The sequence below is a fragment of the Ceratotherium simum genome, chromosome 16 (assembly GCF_057802395.1).
Source record: "Ceratotherium simum simum isolate JZ-2026a chromosome 16, ASM5780239v1, whole genome shotgun sequence".
Classification (NCBI taxonomy): domain Eukaryota; kingdom Metazoa; phylum Chordata; class Mammalia; order Perissodactyla; family Rhinocerotidae; genus Ceratotherium; species Ceratotherium simum.
Window position 1 is genome coordinate 18,653,676 of NC_141915.1, and position 15,837 is coordinate 18,669,512.

Consider the following 15,837-nt stretch of genomic DNA (forward strand, 5'->3'; position numbering starts at 1 on the left):
TTCATAAGAACCTGACAATACACCTTAATGAGAGACTGGGGAGCTGAGCATCTTTACAGAGCCGGAGAGAGGATGAGAAGCAGACAAAGAATCCAGAGGAAGAAGGTGCAGTGCATTGAGGGGAGAAAGACCCCAAGGACTCCTGGGGTAATGGATTCTGTGGTGCTGACTGAGACAATTAAAGTCTGTGAGAAATAATGTCACATGGAAAATAAAGCCCACCACAGACTTTAATGCAATGCAGTTATTTATCTGTTTGTTCAACAAATTTTTTTCAACAAACATTTATTGTGCACCGAAGATGAGCCAGATTTTGTGGGAGTTTGTGATGGAGAGTGGCTCCAGTTTTAAGAAAAGGAACTCCAAGGGCAGTAGTGATCTGCAAATCATCTTGTTTACCCTCCCCTGGGCAGCTGTAGTCAAACCCAGCCCAAGTTCATCAAATGTCCCAGCAAAGAGATTTTTAACAGCTGCTGTCGTCTCCTGAGCCAGTCCTTATGCCCCTCCTTACTGAGACATCCATCTCAAAGGTCCTTGCTGCTCTGTGATTAGAGAATATCTGATTCACCTTTAGGAAGCAAAAAAGTAGTGGGATTGGGGAGCTGGCCCGGGGAAGAAGGTAGATTCAATCATCTGGTGCTTACAGGGGCCTCAAGAGAGGCAGGAGAAAAGGGTGATATGTCCCAGCCACTTCTTTCATCTGAGAAGCCTTTCTTAGCAGAGGGCTTTATTCCCAGCTCCTGTGCACGGAAGGAAGGCTGCCAGCCAGGGGTCAAAGGTGGGCTTTGCCCAGGCCAGAGAAGCGGCTGATTCGAAAAGGTGTCAAGTCATAAGATGGTGTTAAGTTCATGCTTAATTCATACAGGATCTTCCCCACAACAGGGGCCAGTTTGAATCCATGCCCTAGGGAAAGAGAGAGGGTTGTCAAGCATCCTCAGAGACAGAGCCTAGGCTCTCTGGAAGTCCACTATGCAGTCCCCAGGTAAAGCCAACTCTCCTCTTGGTCGCATCCCAAAGCCGTAAGTTGCCTCCTGCCATTAGGACTCCTTCTCTGATTGCCCCATCCAGCCCCCTTATACACTCAAGTTCTAGGATTTGGTCCCTATCTGGCAAGGCAAGAGTGTGGGAAACACCATTTTGCCCAGCACTAAGGTAGGCACCCCATATGCCCCTGCTCGGGCTCACCAGAGAATCCAGCACCAATGACAATGTTGGCATGCTTTGGGTGTCGATCGAGAATGAAGTGCCCATCAGGGGTGTTCTAGAAAGAAACAATCATATCTGTGTCCTCTGAGGATAGAAGGAGGAAGAACTGCAGGCTCAGAAGGGAGGGGACTAGGCTGGATTTCTCTCCAGAAAGAATGGGAATGGGGCACAGGAATGCTTTCTGCAAGCCAGTGCCCCCTCTGGGTATGCCAATCTTTTTCATTTGTCCATCTGCCTCTCTTCTCGTACAGAGCTATGAACACAGTAGGTACTCAGTTAATGCATATAAACTAACTTTAGCCAAGTTGCCTCAGGCCCTGGTGACATCTGTGTCTTCTCTTTGTCCCTAAGGCCTGCTCAACTAGAACATCTTGCCAAAAAATCTTTTAGAGCTCTTCTGGGAAACATAGTGAAGGACTGCCAGGCATAAGCCTAGTTTCCTAATGAGAAGGAATATGAATAACCTCCAATAGGCCCTCTCTGGTGGAGGTGAACTGACCCACAGAAATGAGCTCATTTGTTTCGAGTCACATACTATGTCAGAGGTCGAACCGAGTCAGGCTTGAGCAGTACAACGCCTATCTGTCTCCTTGCCCTGTTCTCCAGGGCTGTGGGAGGGCCTGGCCCAGCTGCCCACACCCTTACCGTGTACATGCAGCGCTCCATAATGGCAGGCTCCGGCTCCAGGTCAGGTAAGTGACCTCTGACAAAGTGGCTCAGGATCTGGACGTCTTGGATGTCTGAGAATGCCGTAGGGCAGTCCCGCTCCTCCGGATCTGCATTGTTGCCGTGGTGATAGCAGACCTGGCTCCCAATCCAAGCGGTGTGAGCTGTGAGGGCCAGCCTTCCCACACACCCAGCCAGCCCGGGGAGCAGGCTTACACACAGAATGCCCCCATCCATCATCCCAGCCTTCCCCAGTCCTGACAGGGGCTGCTTGTTGCCACACAAGGTTGCCTAGCTGTCCGTTCCCCCGCCAACCCTGTGTTTGCAAAAGAAGGGCTGCCTTTGCTGGGCCTCAGGACGGCGGGGAGGGGGGGCGGGCGTGGTGGTGGTCTTGCATTGCAAATAGCCAATAGTGAAGTAGGCTCCTGCTGCTGCCCACCAGGATCTGAGGGTGTGTGTTGAGAGGGAAGTTGGAGCAGCTGCCCCACATCTGTGTGGGCCCCTATTAGCCTTCTCTCGGCCTTTCCACTCACCTTCACCAGCCCTGGGTACTCTCTGGAGGGCAGCCCGTAGATGTGGTGGGGAGCCAGGCCGAGGCCCAGGAAGCATGGAAAGCCCTGGGACACACCATGGCTTCCGGGAACCTTCTCTCGCCAGTAACACACATTGACCAGCAGGGTCTTGAGGCAGAGAGAGGAAGTGGGAGATGAGGGGAAAGCCAGGCAACTCTATAGACAATGGAGCAGTTTCTCCTGAGGTCCTGTAGCCCTTTAATAGAAGCCCGGATGCCCCGCTTACCTCATCCATCCTTGTTTCACCCAATTCCCATGTCATTTACATGTTACATTTTGTTGTGATGCACAAAAATCTCTGAATCTCTGTCTCGTTCCCCATTCTTAGACTTCTCCCATAACTGCACCCATCCCTACTTCTCTCTCTCCAGGTGTTAATAATACCTCATATTTACTGAGTGCTTACTATAGGCCAGGCTGTCTCCTAAGGGCTTTACATATATCATTTAACTTAATTTTCCAACAGTCCTCTCTCCCATTTTACAGGTTATAAAACAGGCTCAGTAAGGTGAATGAATTTGCCCAAGGTCGTCCACTAGCAAGTGACAGACCCAGGATTCAAACTCGAGTCTATCTGGCTCCAAGGTTTCTTCTCTTAAGCACCAACCCTCAGGCTTCCAGTTCCCTTTACCTGGAGAGGCAGCTCAAGTCCCAGGGGACGGAGGAGCCGGTTGGTCCAAGGACCTGCTGTGATGATCAAGCTCTTGGTTTGGTAGCTCTGGGAGGTGGTTCCCACCATGACTGATAGCACAGGTTTTATCTCTATCACCTTCTCTCCATCACACACTGTGCCCCCTAGCTGTCGAATTGCATCCTGAAAGGGCAGGAGCGGGGAAGGGCGAATTAGTTATCTTATGTGGTTCACCCTGGTGGACAGAGTCCTTTACTTAGGGCAGAAAAGAGAGTGCAGAATCTAGACGTCTTCTCCCATATTGACAAGGCCTAGCAGGGTGTATACAACGGCCCTGCCCCAAAGGTCAAGACCAAGGCTGGCAGGGCAAAGGCTCTCATCCAGCAGGGGGTCGGGAGATAGCTGACTGGGACCCAGGATGCCCAGAGCAGGAGCTGCATCACCCCCTGTGCCGCACAATATTACCTGGAGGACCCGGAGGGTCTTGTCCGCATAGAGAACTCCTCCAGACTCGTCCAAGAGCCCCACTTCTCCCCCGGCCAACCGAATATTGGGGAAACGTTGCTTCAGATCCTCAGAGGGGAGATACTGGTGTTCTACCCCCTGCCTAGACAGAGTAGCCTGGATTGTCTTTAATTCTGGATTCTCCTTCATTCCCAGCATCAGTAGTCCAGTCTGCCTGTAAAAAAAAAGGGACACCTGGGTGAAGTATACGTCGGGGCCCTGGGCCATTCTCTCTCTTTCTTCAGCAAGGGTCCCAGGGCAGGCACTGAGGAAAGTCCTGGCCTCACGTTCAAAAAGCAGGTAAAGTCATCCCTATTCTGTCCTAAGAGTCTCTGTATGACGGAGCTGGTTTCCAGCCCATTCCCAAGTCTGCTCTTGGTTGTCACTATTGGTTTACTTGTCCCTCCATCCTCCCTCCTCAGCATCCATCCTGCCCTTGAGGGCAGAGATCCTAAGTCCTCTTTGATCTCCACACCTGGAAAGTGGTAGGTGTTCCATGAGTCTGATAAGATTTCTTCCCCTCCTTCCTGTCCCCTGACCCCGTTCCCTATTTTGATCTCTATTCTTTGTCCTCTTTTTCCTCTACCCCGCCCCTGCTGTTTCTTTTCCCTGTCCCTTTTCTTGTCATATAACGTTTTGTCTCTTCCTGTGTGTCTATCTCTTGGTTCCTTCTCAGAGGCTGCCCGTTTTGTGGAAAGGGTCCCGAAGTGGGAGATCTGGCTCTGGGTCCAGTCCTGGCCTCGCCTCTGTGACCTTGCTCTGATTGCTCACTGCTCCAGGCCCCAGATTCCTCCTCTGTAACACACACCTGTTGCACTGTTGGTGGCTCCACACCAGGTGGCACCACCCTCGACCCAGGGGCATGTGGAAATGGCATGGGCCATTTTTTCAGTTGTCACAATGCCTGGGGATTGCCACTCACATTTAGTGGCCAGGGATGCTAAACTGGCAATGCTCAGGAAGATCCCACCCAAATGCCAATAGCACTGTCGTGGAGAAACACCAGTTGATGATCTCTTCGGGCTCCAACAATTAATTCAGTGATTCCATGATTTAGTTTCTCTCTATACTTCCCTCCATGCTTCTTAGTCCCTAAGGGAGTAAAAGCTGTTTCTCTTTAATGCTTTCCATCTCTCTGTCACAATAGACCAGAGCTCCCTTTTTGTGGGAACTGAGCTAACAATGGAAGGGTCACTTTGGCCTTTGGGACCATTCCTGCAGTCCCCCTCAGTTTCAGCAGCTGCAGTGACCAGCGTCAGCCTGGTACATCCCCCAGGTACTGCGTATAAAGCTCGTAATAGCCTATAATGGAGTCTCATGGATATTACATGCTTCCAAATCCCACATTATCTGGTTGGGGGGATTAAAGAGAAGATTGTGAGGGGGTAGGGACACAGCGGGCCCTGGGGCCGGTGTCAGTACACAGAGCTGCGCAGCGTGCCCAATCCATTTGCCATGGCCCCCGCCTACCCAGCATTCACCACTGGTGAGAAAGCAACGAATGCCGCTGCCTCTTCAAAGCTCAGCAGAGGAAAGATGCTGTAGAAATCCCCATAGCCCGTAGACAGTCTTTTTCCTGTGGTCCCAAAAAGGACTTCAGGTTGGTTCTCAGGTAATGAAAACTCATCTAGTAAACTTCTTGGTCAACAGGATAATTACAAAGTCACTCAAGTTTATGTTCTTGAACCCAAACCTGATGGAGTTGTGGCTGGGAAGAATTCAGGGAAAGACCCGGCTTAACCCTCACCTCAGCAGCCATAATGTCAGATCCCTAGCCCGGAAATTCCAGAGCAGCATATTCTAACCCCTGCTCGCATCTCTCATATACTCTGAAATTTAGTTACTTTCTCTTTCTCCTTCCTCCCTTCCTTCCTTCCTTCTTTCCTTGAAATAAGAACTCCTCTTACAGAAATGTACTGTATGGGGAAAATGAACTCATGCCAAGACAATGGGCAAATCTGTCGAATTATGAAATGCTGAGCAATGTTCTAATTCCCAAGCCAGGGCCGGCCCCGTGGCTTAGCGGTTAAGTGCGCGCGCTCCGCTGCGGGCGGCCCGGGTTCAGATCCCGGGCGCGCACCAAGGAACCGCTTCTCTGGCCATGCTGAGGCCGTGTCCCACATACAGCAACTAGAAGGATGTGCAACCATGACATACAACTATCTACTGGGGCTTTGGGGGGAAAATAAATAAATAAATAAATAAAATTTAATTCCCAAGCCATCCTATGGTGGATGAAGCTGCAGCTCCCCATCCCTAGGAGTAATCAGCGAGCTGATTCTGCCAGTGAATGTAATTGTGCTGATTGTAATCATTTTGCTCCAGCTCTCTGCCCCTGTGGCATTTATTTTTTAGCCCAGATATTGATCTAACAGTAGGAAATTTTCCATCTGAATTTGTGATGCTGGACCCTCCCCTAGTCCGAAGACGCGTTTGGGAAATTCTCATTTTCCGTGGATCACAGCTGAGCTATTTGGCCTGAGGGAAACCGTGCACTGCTGGAGAAATGCCTTGGATTGGAGAGAGATTTTTGACCATTATGAGCAAATCGGAAATAAATGTAAAACACTGCCTGGAAATGCAAAGGCCTGTCATTACGGAGATAGGTGAGAGGCTCCTGTGGGAAATGCCTAGAGAATTGGAAATCAGTCAATCAAAACCGGGATGAGAGAACGGGCCTTTTCCCCCCATATGAAGATAGATGACTTCCATGGGCAGATTGAAAATCATTTAAGTGCTTATTTTCTTAATGGCTTTTCCTAGATCCCAATAAACAGATTGCTCATTCTGCATCAATTTCTCACCCCTCTGCTCTGGGCCTCCCTCTCCTCTTTTTTTCTGCTCAGACCTAGGCTACAAAGTTTGGGGAGGAGAAGAGTGACAAGGGACAAAGACATCGCAGGAAAAAAAAAATGTCCAGGAAATGACTGGTCAGGGCTGGCCTAGAAAGAAGGCACCTTGAAGCGAGGCTGGGTTGTCAGGGAACCCTGAATAGCATGCGGCTCTGACTCCCAGAACGCAGTCAGCTGAGTGCAAAGCATTCGGTATGAACTGTGCCTTCCTCCCAACCCTAGCTGCATCCAGCACCAGGAAGAGGTAATGGAAGATTCCTCCCAAGGGCCTTGTTGACTCCTCTATGGCCCGACTAAAGCCTCGGACGCAATGTAGGGAGTGGTGATCAGGGATTTCCACGAGTTACTACAGCAGGACAGGAGGCAGGATGGAGTGGGGAAGAATTGGGAGGGGCGACAGCTCTCCCTGCCTCTGCCATCTCCCATCCCAGGCTCCAGCTTTCCCGTCTCTGGGTTAAAAGTGCCAGGCAAGCCAGCTCTCAGAGTCACCTTGGGGAAGGGACTGGAATCGGGCCTTGGTAATGGCTGCTGTCTTGGTTGGTTTCAGAGGAGCTCTTGGCGTTTCATCTTCCGCTCAGTGGGTCGAGGTGGAATTGGTTAACAAAGACTGCTCCAGGGAGGGGATGCGGCTGACAAGCCAGACACTTCGCAGACACAGGAAGCAGCAGCTGCGGAGGGGGCCGCCAGGTTCTGCCAGCAGCTGTACTGCCTACGGCTGTGATCTTGTCTGATATTGTCAGCTAAGCAGGGGCAGCCCGGGTCAGGAGCTAGATAGCAGGACTCAAAGGGAAAAGGCAGGGCGGGAAAGAGATGGGCCACAGAGCTGGGATTTGCTGTTGGTATCAGTGTCCTGGCTGCACACATCACAAAGATTCAGACCTTGTGATCGGACACACATGTCATTGTCTGTTCCCAGAATATATGCAAATATCCTGAACCCAGCCATGTTTAGCATGCCATTGTCACAGGAAGCGGTGGAACAGGATGAAAAGAATTGAACAACCACATTAACTACCAACTCCTGAAGGTGTTGTTTTTTAAATCATCATCAAAAAGCATTAAGTAAATACATTCGTATCTGTCAGATTATGATATTATGCTGGTTCTTCCAGAAGAATCTAGGAGAATAAGAATCACAAAGATGATGAATCATTTAGAAAATCAGAATTAAGAACAAAAGCTACAGGATTTGGAATGGGAAGCATCTGTTCTGTGTCCCTAAGTAAAAGAACCAAATAAATTAGTGTGCCTGAGTTAATTAGGTTAGCCATAAGAAAGGACTTGTTAATAATAATTATACAATAATAATAATAATATCTAGCACTCTATCGAACTTTAAAGGTTTTTCAGAGCACATTCACTTTACTTTTCATCGTTCATAATTGGGGCTGTGAGGCAGCAGAATGGTCTTTTAAGAGGATTGCTGATATGTCCCTCGCTTTAAATGTACGTTAGCAGTCTTTTGACCTGGGATGATTTAGGCATGAACTTGTTTGGAGACAGAGAATGGACAAGGTAACCAGTTCGTGGTATCTTCCAAGTCAGGCGCCAGCAAATTACAACCCAGGGATCACATCAGGTCTACCACCTGTTTTTGTCTGTCGCACAAGCCAAGATGGTTTTTATAGTTTTGAATCGTTGATAAAAAGCAAAAGAATAATATCTCATGGAATGAAAATTATATGAAATGTCAGTGTCCATAAATAAAGTTTTATTGGAACACAGCCATGATCATTTGTTTACATATTATCTGTGGCTGCTTTCGCGCCACAATGACAGAATTGAGTAACTGGCAGAGTTGAATAGTTGCAACAGAGACCATATGGCCTGCAATGCCTAAAATACTTACTATGTGGCCATTTACAGAAAAAGTTTGCCAAGCCCTGTTCTAAACTAAGAGTATAGTAATCCTGTGATTTGCACTAACGGGTTAAGACCTTGACTACTCAGCAATCCTCTCATAAGGTTGTAGGGAGACTTGAACGAGTTAACACGTATCAATACTTTTAGAACAGCCTTACAGGCTGGCCCCGTGGCTTAGCGGTTAAGTGCGTGCGCTGCGCTACTGGCAGCCTGGGTTCAGATCCCAGGCGTGCACTGACGCACCGCATCTCCGGCCATGCTGAGACCACGTCCCACATACAGCAACTTGAAGGATGTGCAGCTATGACATACAACTATCTACTGGGGCTTTGGGGGGAAAAAATAAATAAATAAAATCTTTAAAAAAAAAAAAAAAGAACAGCCTTAGTTTCTTATTACAAGCACTAAATATGTGATGATGATGATGATGATGATTTGTCAGTTACTATGCTAAGCCCTTTATATACTTATCCTCACAACAGCCCCATGACATAGATATTATCACCCCTACTTTACAGACAAGAAAAGTCTCGCAGAGGTTAAACAGCTGGCTCCAAACCACACAGCTAAATGTGTCAGAGCTGATATGTGGAGCCAGGCTGCCTGGTTCCAAAGCCTTTCCAAATTCCTGACCTCCTGCCTAAGAGGTTATGAGAATTTTCTGCCCAAGGCTCCCTATCCCTCCCTCCAGTGCCATTCCCCTTGATGCCCACAGCTGCTGCATCTCGTCTGTCTCCTCCTGCCTCTCTTCCTCTCGTGCTCAATGGAGATAGGATATGGCTGACCCAGAATAGGTGGAAGGAACTGGCATTTATTGAAAGGTGCTAGGCACTGTGCCGAGTATTTCATAAGAGTCTCATTTAATCCTCACTATGAGAAAAAATGAGGCACAGAGAGGTAGAGAAACTTTTCCAAGGTCACACAGCTGGTAAGAGGTAGAGCACAAAGTCAAATTCAAGCCTGTCTGAGTCCAGAATCGTCTTCCCTCTGAAAGATTTCCAGATACTCTCCTAATATCTCTTAGTTGCCTCCTTGTCTGCTGGAAAGAAGTGTGCCCTCCAAGATTTCAGCAGTTCTTTTAGCACAAGAAAGATACTCAGCAGTATTCACAGATGGCTGACAGAGAGGGGTCCCTTTGCCAGGCTACCCCTCAGCAAGACATGCTCCTTTATTTGGGTGCTGGGTGCATTATCTGCCTCGGGAATAAATCTGTAATTAGCTGCCCTAGCTGTATTTACATAATGGATTTCACTTGGTTCTTAAGTTAATGGTGTTTTTGCAACAGAACAGTAACCTCTTGGTTCCTGACCATTAAAATAACTGCCACCCTGTAGGGTAGAGCCATGGTTTTGTAGGAAGTTCAGTTAAGAGCCACAGAGAAGGTGGGAGGGGAGGAGGGATGGGTAGCTAAAGTTCTCTTTGTATCAGGAGTTGTCTGCCTTCTTCCCCATGGGTATTTCAAAGGTCAGTGGGAGGGGAGTCCTAAGGGGAGAGAAGGCCCTAAGGGCAACAGGGAAATATCTGCAGGCTCATCCCTGGCAAGCAATGGGGCCTGAGGAGCATCCCCATTTTGTTCCTATGGGAAGAGGTATTCAGAGAGAATGAAATGGATTTATAGGGGTCACTCTGGGGGTGAGGACCCAGCATGAAAGGTTCTGATACTAGTAGGAATATAAAGAATCAAGAGAGCAGCCTCAGGGCCGGCCCTGTGGCTTGGTGGTTAAGTGCGCGTGCTGCGATGCTGGCGGCCTGGGTTCGGATCCCGGGTGCGCATCGAGGCACCACTTCTCTGTCCATCCTGGGGCCGAGTCCCACATACAGCAACTAGAAGGGTGTGCAGCTATGACATACAACTATCTGCTGGGGCTTTGGGGGCAAAAAATAAAATAAATAAAATCTTTAAAAAAAAAAAAAGAGGGCCAGCCCCGTGGCTTGGTGGTTAAGTGCGCGCACTCCGATGCTGGCGGCCCGGGTTTGGATCCCGGGCGCGCACCGAGGCACCACTTCTCCGTCCATCCTGAGGCTGAGTCCCACATACAGCAGCTAGAAGGATGTGCAGCTATGACATACGACTATCTACTGGGGCTTTGGGGGAAAAAATAAATAAATAAAATCTTTAAAAAAAAAAAAAAAAGAGAGCAGCCTCCTCTTCTATCTCAATCCCTTCCCTAAAAGAGTCTCAGATGGCTCCACGGAGATGTAGTTACAAACTCCAGCTTTGGGTATCTGCCCACAGTGTCTTTCCAGTGGTTCTCCCAGTACAACCTCTGCCAGCCTGGGACACATGGTCTGAACCCAGTCCTGGAACTCAGAGTCTGGCAGGAGCCAGCTGGATCTGTGGGGTGATCATAATGACAGTGAGCAGAATATGTCCATGTGTCTGGCACTTCTCTAGGCCCTGTGTCCCTCCATTACATTTCAAGTGTTCGTGGCACTGCCCCCTCACATACTAAAAGCACCTGGAGGTGCTAGGCCCCGTGATTCAAGGAATCCTCCCTGCCAACCTGTGTAATTGGGTTCCAGCCTCCTGCTCCAGCTGGGCCCATATCTGGTAGCACTCATGCATCATCTGGGTGTAAAAGTCTTCAGGGTATGCCCTTCGTATTATCCGGCTCTGCCCATGGGAGCTTCCTCGGGAATGTGGCAGGAAGAACTGGAAGTGGAGAACAAGAGAGTCAACTGAAGCTGTCACCCCTTGCACTACACACACATACAGACACACACACCCCCCCCCCGCCCCCAAGAGCCAGCTCATCATGTGCTGTCAACCAGGAGCACTTATTCTTCAAATATTTCCATACATTCTCCTTTTATGGCCAAGTTATTGATTTGGCTATCAGGATAGAAGGATAGAAGTTCTTCAGTAGCACTAACTCAGTGTCCTTTTTGCTAACATCATTTACTTCCCCAAGTTCCTTTGCTGGTTAGTCTCTAGTCATCCTGCTTAGACTCAGAGAGAAGCAGAATTAGAAAGAAACTCCGGGCTCATTCTAGTCTAGCCCCCTCGTTTTATGGACAAGGAAGCTGATGCTGACTATTTCTCTGTGGCTCCATATCACTCGGGACAAGGAAACCACCTTGGGATTTAGCAAAAGATGGAGAGTTTCTCGCAAGGTTGGACAGAAATCCCTCAGACTTTGAGGAAACTGATAGAGAAATGAAAAATGTTTCTAACCAATCCAGCTCATTACCAAGAAGAATAAACCAAAACCAGCCTGAATAGCTGTAGGCAGAATGAGAGGGTAGAAACCTCTAGAAGGTGGGCTGGGTGGACCTGCCCTGGAAAGGACCTTGTAGGTATACAGGCCCACCCACATGTGCAATTGTCACAGTAGACTGCACCGCATGGGGTCATCTTTTTTATAAGGAAAAATAAGACCTAAGTCTTATTTCCTATGTATCAAAAAGGAAGCCACTGGGGCCGGCCCTGTGGCCTAGTGGTTAAGATTGGTGTGCTCTGCGTTGGCGGCCCAGGTTCGGTTCTGGGGCAAGGACCTGCACCACTCGTTGGCGGCCATGCTGTGGCAGTGACCCACATGCAAAATAGAAGAAGATTGGCACAGATGTTAGCTCAGGGCGTATCTTCCTCAAGCAAAAAAAGAGGAAGATTGGCGAGGGATGTTAGCTCACAGAGAATCTTCCTCAGGAAAATAAATAAATAAATAAAAAGGAAGCTGCTATTATCCAGAGGTCACAGAAAAAACAGAAGCCTCTGCTGGGTTCCAGGGCCAGAGGCCAGAATATGCAGCGAAGATTCCTACCTCTTAGGTTGACAAATTAGCCTTTGCGTCTAGGCAAACTTCTCTTTACTTAAAGTTACCCAAAGCAGAACTGATTATTTTTCTGGGCCAGATCAACCATTTTGGCACAGAAGAGACTGGGTGCCAAGAAGGTAGAGAATGGGGCCTGGGACACTTCTTGGTCAAGGGCAGGAACTGGGAGGCAGTAAAAGGAGAAAATGTGCCTAGAAACCCAATGTGGGTCTTAGAGAGTGTGAAACTTTCTGTGCATTGTCATGAAACACACCAGGCAGCTAAGCTACAAAGTGCACAGAACTTGTGATGATCAGGCCCTTTGGCCTCGCCCCATAGCCTGCTGGCTCTGGAAACCCCTCTCTAGGGGAGGAGAGAAGGACAGTCCCTAAGGTCAGGAGTACAGAGGGGACACAGTACCTGCTCCAGCAGGAGGACCCTCTTCTTGTGTTTGGCCAGGTGGTATGCGGTGAAGCAGCCCTGGATGCCTGCCCCGATCACAATGGCATCATAGAGAACTTTCTGAGCAGCCATGATGCCCACTTAGTCAGTCCTGCAGCCACAGAGCCCACCACAAAGGAGAAGGCGAACAAAGGCAGGCTCTGGGCTGAAGGAGGAGGAGCAGGGCAAAGTCCAGCCTAGCCAGCATTCCCACAATCCCCTGGGGCCACGTCCTCCCTCCCCACTCCTCCTCCGCACCCTGCAAAGCCTGGCACAGGGCTCAGCCCCCGCCTCCCCTGCAGAGCAGAGCTGGGTAGTCTGATTTGTGAGGTTTAGCCCAGCTCAGCTGCCAGCCTCACCCTTGCATCTCTCTAGCTTTCTATTCTTGGCTCAATTATTGTCATGCAAATGGGCTCCTTCCTATGCCACCTTCCTGTCTCATTATGATCTTTGTCTCAAGACTTCGGCCCTGGAATTTCAATGCCTCCTAGACCAAGCTGGGCACCGGGAATGCTGCCTCCCCCTGCTGGCTTCCCGCTCTTCAGCCTGATTTCCTTTGGAGATTCTAGAGGGCTGAGCTAAGAACTTGGCACTATGCCCAGGGTAAGGCCCACCTCCCTGGTGGGCGGTGAGGTCAGGGGGTAGACGCAGGGGCCAACTGAGAGGGCAGTTTTATGATTATGAAATTATTCTCAGTATGTTTTACTTTCACTTTTTAAAAAGGAGAAGAAGAAATGATCCTGAACAAATGGAAGGGACAGAGCGAGAGGAGGATGCTTCTCCTGAGGCACAGACAGGCGACCAGGCACCAGCCGAGAGCATGGAGGGGCCCTGTCGTGAGCACTGCCTCTGTGCCAGGCAGTATGCTAAATGAGTACTTCTACAAGCATTCGGGACAGAGCCAGGATTTGTAGGGCCTGATTCTTATACAGTTTGGGGGTCCTCTTTAAGAAAAGGGAAAGAAAAATTATGAATACGAAATTAGGTGCTAGGACTTGGAAGAGACTATGAAATTAAGGAGCCCTGTGGTTGAAGTTTCATTAGCTTCATGGTAAATCTGCCTCTTGCATGCATTATCTCCTTTAATCCTCACAGCCTCAGGAGTGAGGATTTTTCTGCCCACTTTTGGCACATTAAATATGGCCCCAAATTCTTTGTCACTCGTCACATCACAGGCTCTGTGACTGCTTGACCAGTAGAATATGGTGGAAGTGATGCTGGGACGCTTTCTAGCCCACACCTTAAGACAGTGAGAGCTTCTTCTTGTTGTCTTGGAGCCCTGAGCTGCCATGTTAGAAGTCCAACTACCCTGTGGGAGAGACCACCTGAGACTCCGTGGAGAGCCAGATGGAAGAGTAAAGCCATCTTGGAGCCCTAGCCCAGCCCAGCCGCCAGCTAAATACTGCTGAGGGGCCCAGTTAATGCCACGTGCAGCAGATGAATCACCCAGCCAAGCCCATCTGAATGCCTGAACTACAAAATCCTGAGATACAATAAAACAGTCATTGTTTCTAGCCACTAAGTTTCAGGGTAGTTTCTTATGCAGCCATAACCGAAGCACCACTTTATAGCCAAAGATATCAAGGCTTACAGAGGTTATAACCTGCCAACGCCACACGCCTGGTAAACATAGGCACTGGGTTGGGGACCTCGGTTTGTCTGCTCCAGAACCTGTTCCCTTAACCACTGCGCTCTCCTGGGGATTAGTCAGAACTTGGAATGATGATTCTGATTTGAATACGTTGCTGTTTCTCTCATGGCCATATTGTGAGTGGGAGAAAATAATGGACCAGGAAATCCACGTGACCACGGGGAGCTGCCCAGCCTCAGTGCAGTGGCCCGCCCCCTGTAAAGAGTGGCCTTGGCAACTAGCTGTTCTCTCAGCCCACCCCTTCCTTTCCTAGGAAGATAGGGGCCCAGAGAGGGGGTGCCATATGTCTGGCTTTTTTTTCTTCTGAAAAAAATTTTTTAAATCACTCTAGAATCTAGAAGTCGTCTCAATTCCCCCTCATCCCTAACCCACATGGGACGAGATAGCATCCACCTCACAATTGGTCACCTCCTTTTGAATAAAAAATGGCAGACACAACTGAGAAAAATGTACTATTTAAGTACGTAAAGGCTTGATGTAAATACACGAGGTCGGCCCCCAGATTTCTCTTGCTAAGATGTCAGAGGAGATGAGCTGTTTACACACAAGGAAAAGCAGACGATAAATCCTGACATAGAAGTGTGCCCAGTCTCACTAGCAATGAAAGAAATGGGAATTAAATAACTTCAAGGTATGATTAGATGCCTATTAAATGAGCAAAAATAAATAAAAATGATAAAATCTGATGTCAGTGCCGTGGGGACCGAGAGAGTCGGGTGGCAACTCAGACTGTCTGGGCCTCTGGGGAGTGCTGGGCCAGTGTGCAAGAATAGTGAAGTGGTTCAAACCTTCTGACCTAGAAATTTGACTATACCCCAGGGGGAGAAAAAGATATTTGTATGAAGATATTCATAGCTGTGCTCCTATAATATAAAAAACTGGAAACAACCCAGCCACAGGGAATAGCTGAACGACTGGCACATTGAGACAATGGAATACTATGTACGATTCAAAATGATGAGCGTGGGGACTGTGGGCTACGCGGAAATGTATATGAAATCACACTGAGAGAGAGAAGCAGAATGCAACTAGATGCACGTGGATCACAACCACGAGTTATGTGTGTGTGTTATCAAAGACCTAAAGAGAATTTGGCAAGGTAATTGAGCTTAATGCTCATTAGTTTCCATATTCTACAAAAATTGCGCTTCCATTCACAATTTGTAAACGAAGAAGTCCCCTGGGGATTTCAGAGGCTTCAGATCTCCCTGGTCACCGGTTCCAGGGCCTGGGGAAGTTCTCTCTTTGTTCTAATCCGTTCTTCCTGCTTCCCCTGACATCTCTTATTGTTCGTTGTCCTCCAGGGAAGCTACAAAGCGGCTCTCTACCCCACCTCTCCTTTAATATAACATCCCTTCAGAAATAACGTGACAATTCCATTTCTCCATCCCTACTTCACAAGCCTGCCCTGGATTCCTGGACTCTAGCATTCTGCTTCTTGTTAAGAATTTCAAACGGCTCCTCCAAACGCAGACACTGGCCACGGCCCAACCTTGAAATGAAAAGCAAATCGACTTCTGAAGGCTTCCCCCCTCTCTCAGGGTTGCCCATCCTTGTGGCTGTCCTGACAGGGGCAGGCAGAGAGAAGCGATCCCCTCAAATTCCATTTTAACACCCATTCTGGATCGGAAGACTATTGAAGGGAGAGCCAACAGCCCCACACCAGGCTGCTGTGTGTCAGCAATTGCTGCTTGTGTCC

At 48.8% G+C, this 15,837-nt stretch overlaps 1 protein-coding gene across 3 annotated transcripts in view; it reads right to left on the minus strand.

Moving 5' to 3' along the window:
* Positions 1–200: 200 nt before the first annotated feature.
* The window catches only part of PIPOX (pipecolic acid and sarcosine oxidase), a 47,567-nt gene continuing 31,930 nt past the window's right edge, over positions 201–15,837 (minus strand). Inside the window, exons 1-8 of one of the 3 annotated variants that reach the window (XM_004433358.3) lie at positions 12,467–12,608; positions 10,799–10,947; positions 3,541–3,754; positions 3,076–3,258; positions 2,406–2,552; positions 1,852–2,010; positions 1,186–1,261; positions 208–903 (exon numbers count right to left, since the gene is read on the minus strand). In XM_004433358.3, the coding sequence (XP_004433415.1) occupies positions 773–903; positions 1,186–1,261; positions 1,852–2,010; positions 2,406–2,552; positions 3,076–3,258; positions 3,541–3,754; positions 10,799–10,947; positions 12,467–12,580 (1,173 nt within the window). In that variant the 5' untranslated portion in view covers positions 12,581–12,608 and the 3' untranslated portion in view covers positions 208–772. Of the gene's footprint in view, positions 904–1,185; positions 1,262–1,851; positions 2,011–2,405; positions 2,553–3,075; positions 3,259–3,540; positions 3,755–10,798; positions 10,948–12,466; positions 12,609–15,837 lie in introns of those variants that run through there. The other 2 variants (XM_087440711.1, XM_087440712.1) reach the window with 2 other exon arrangements.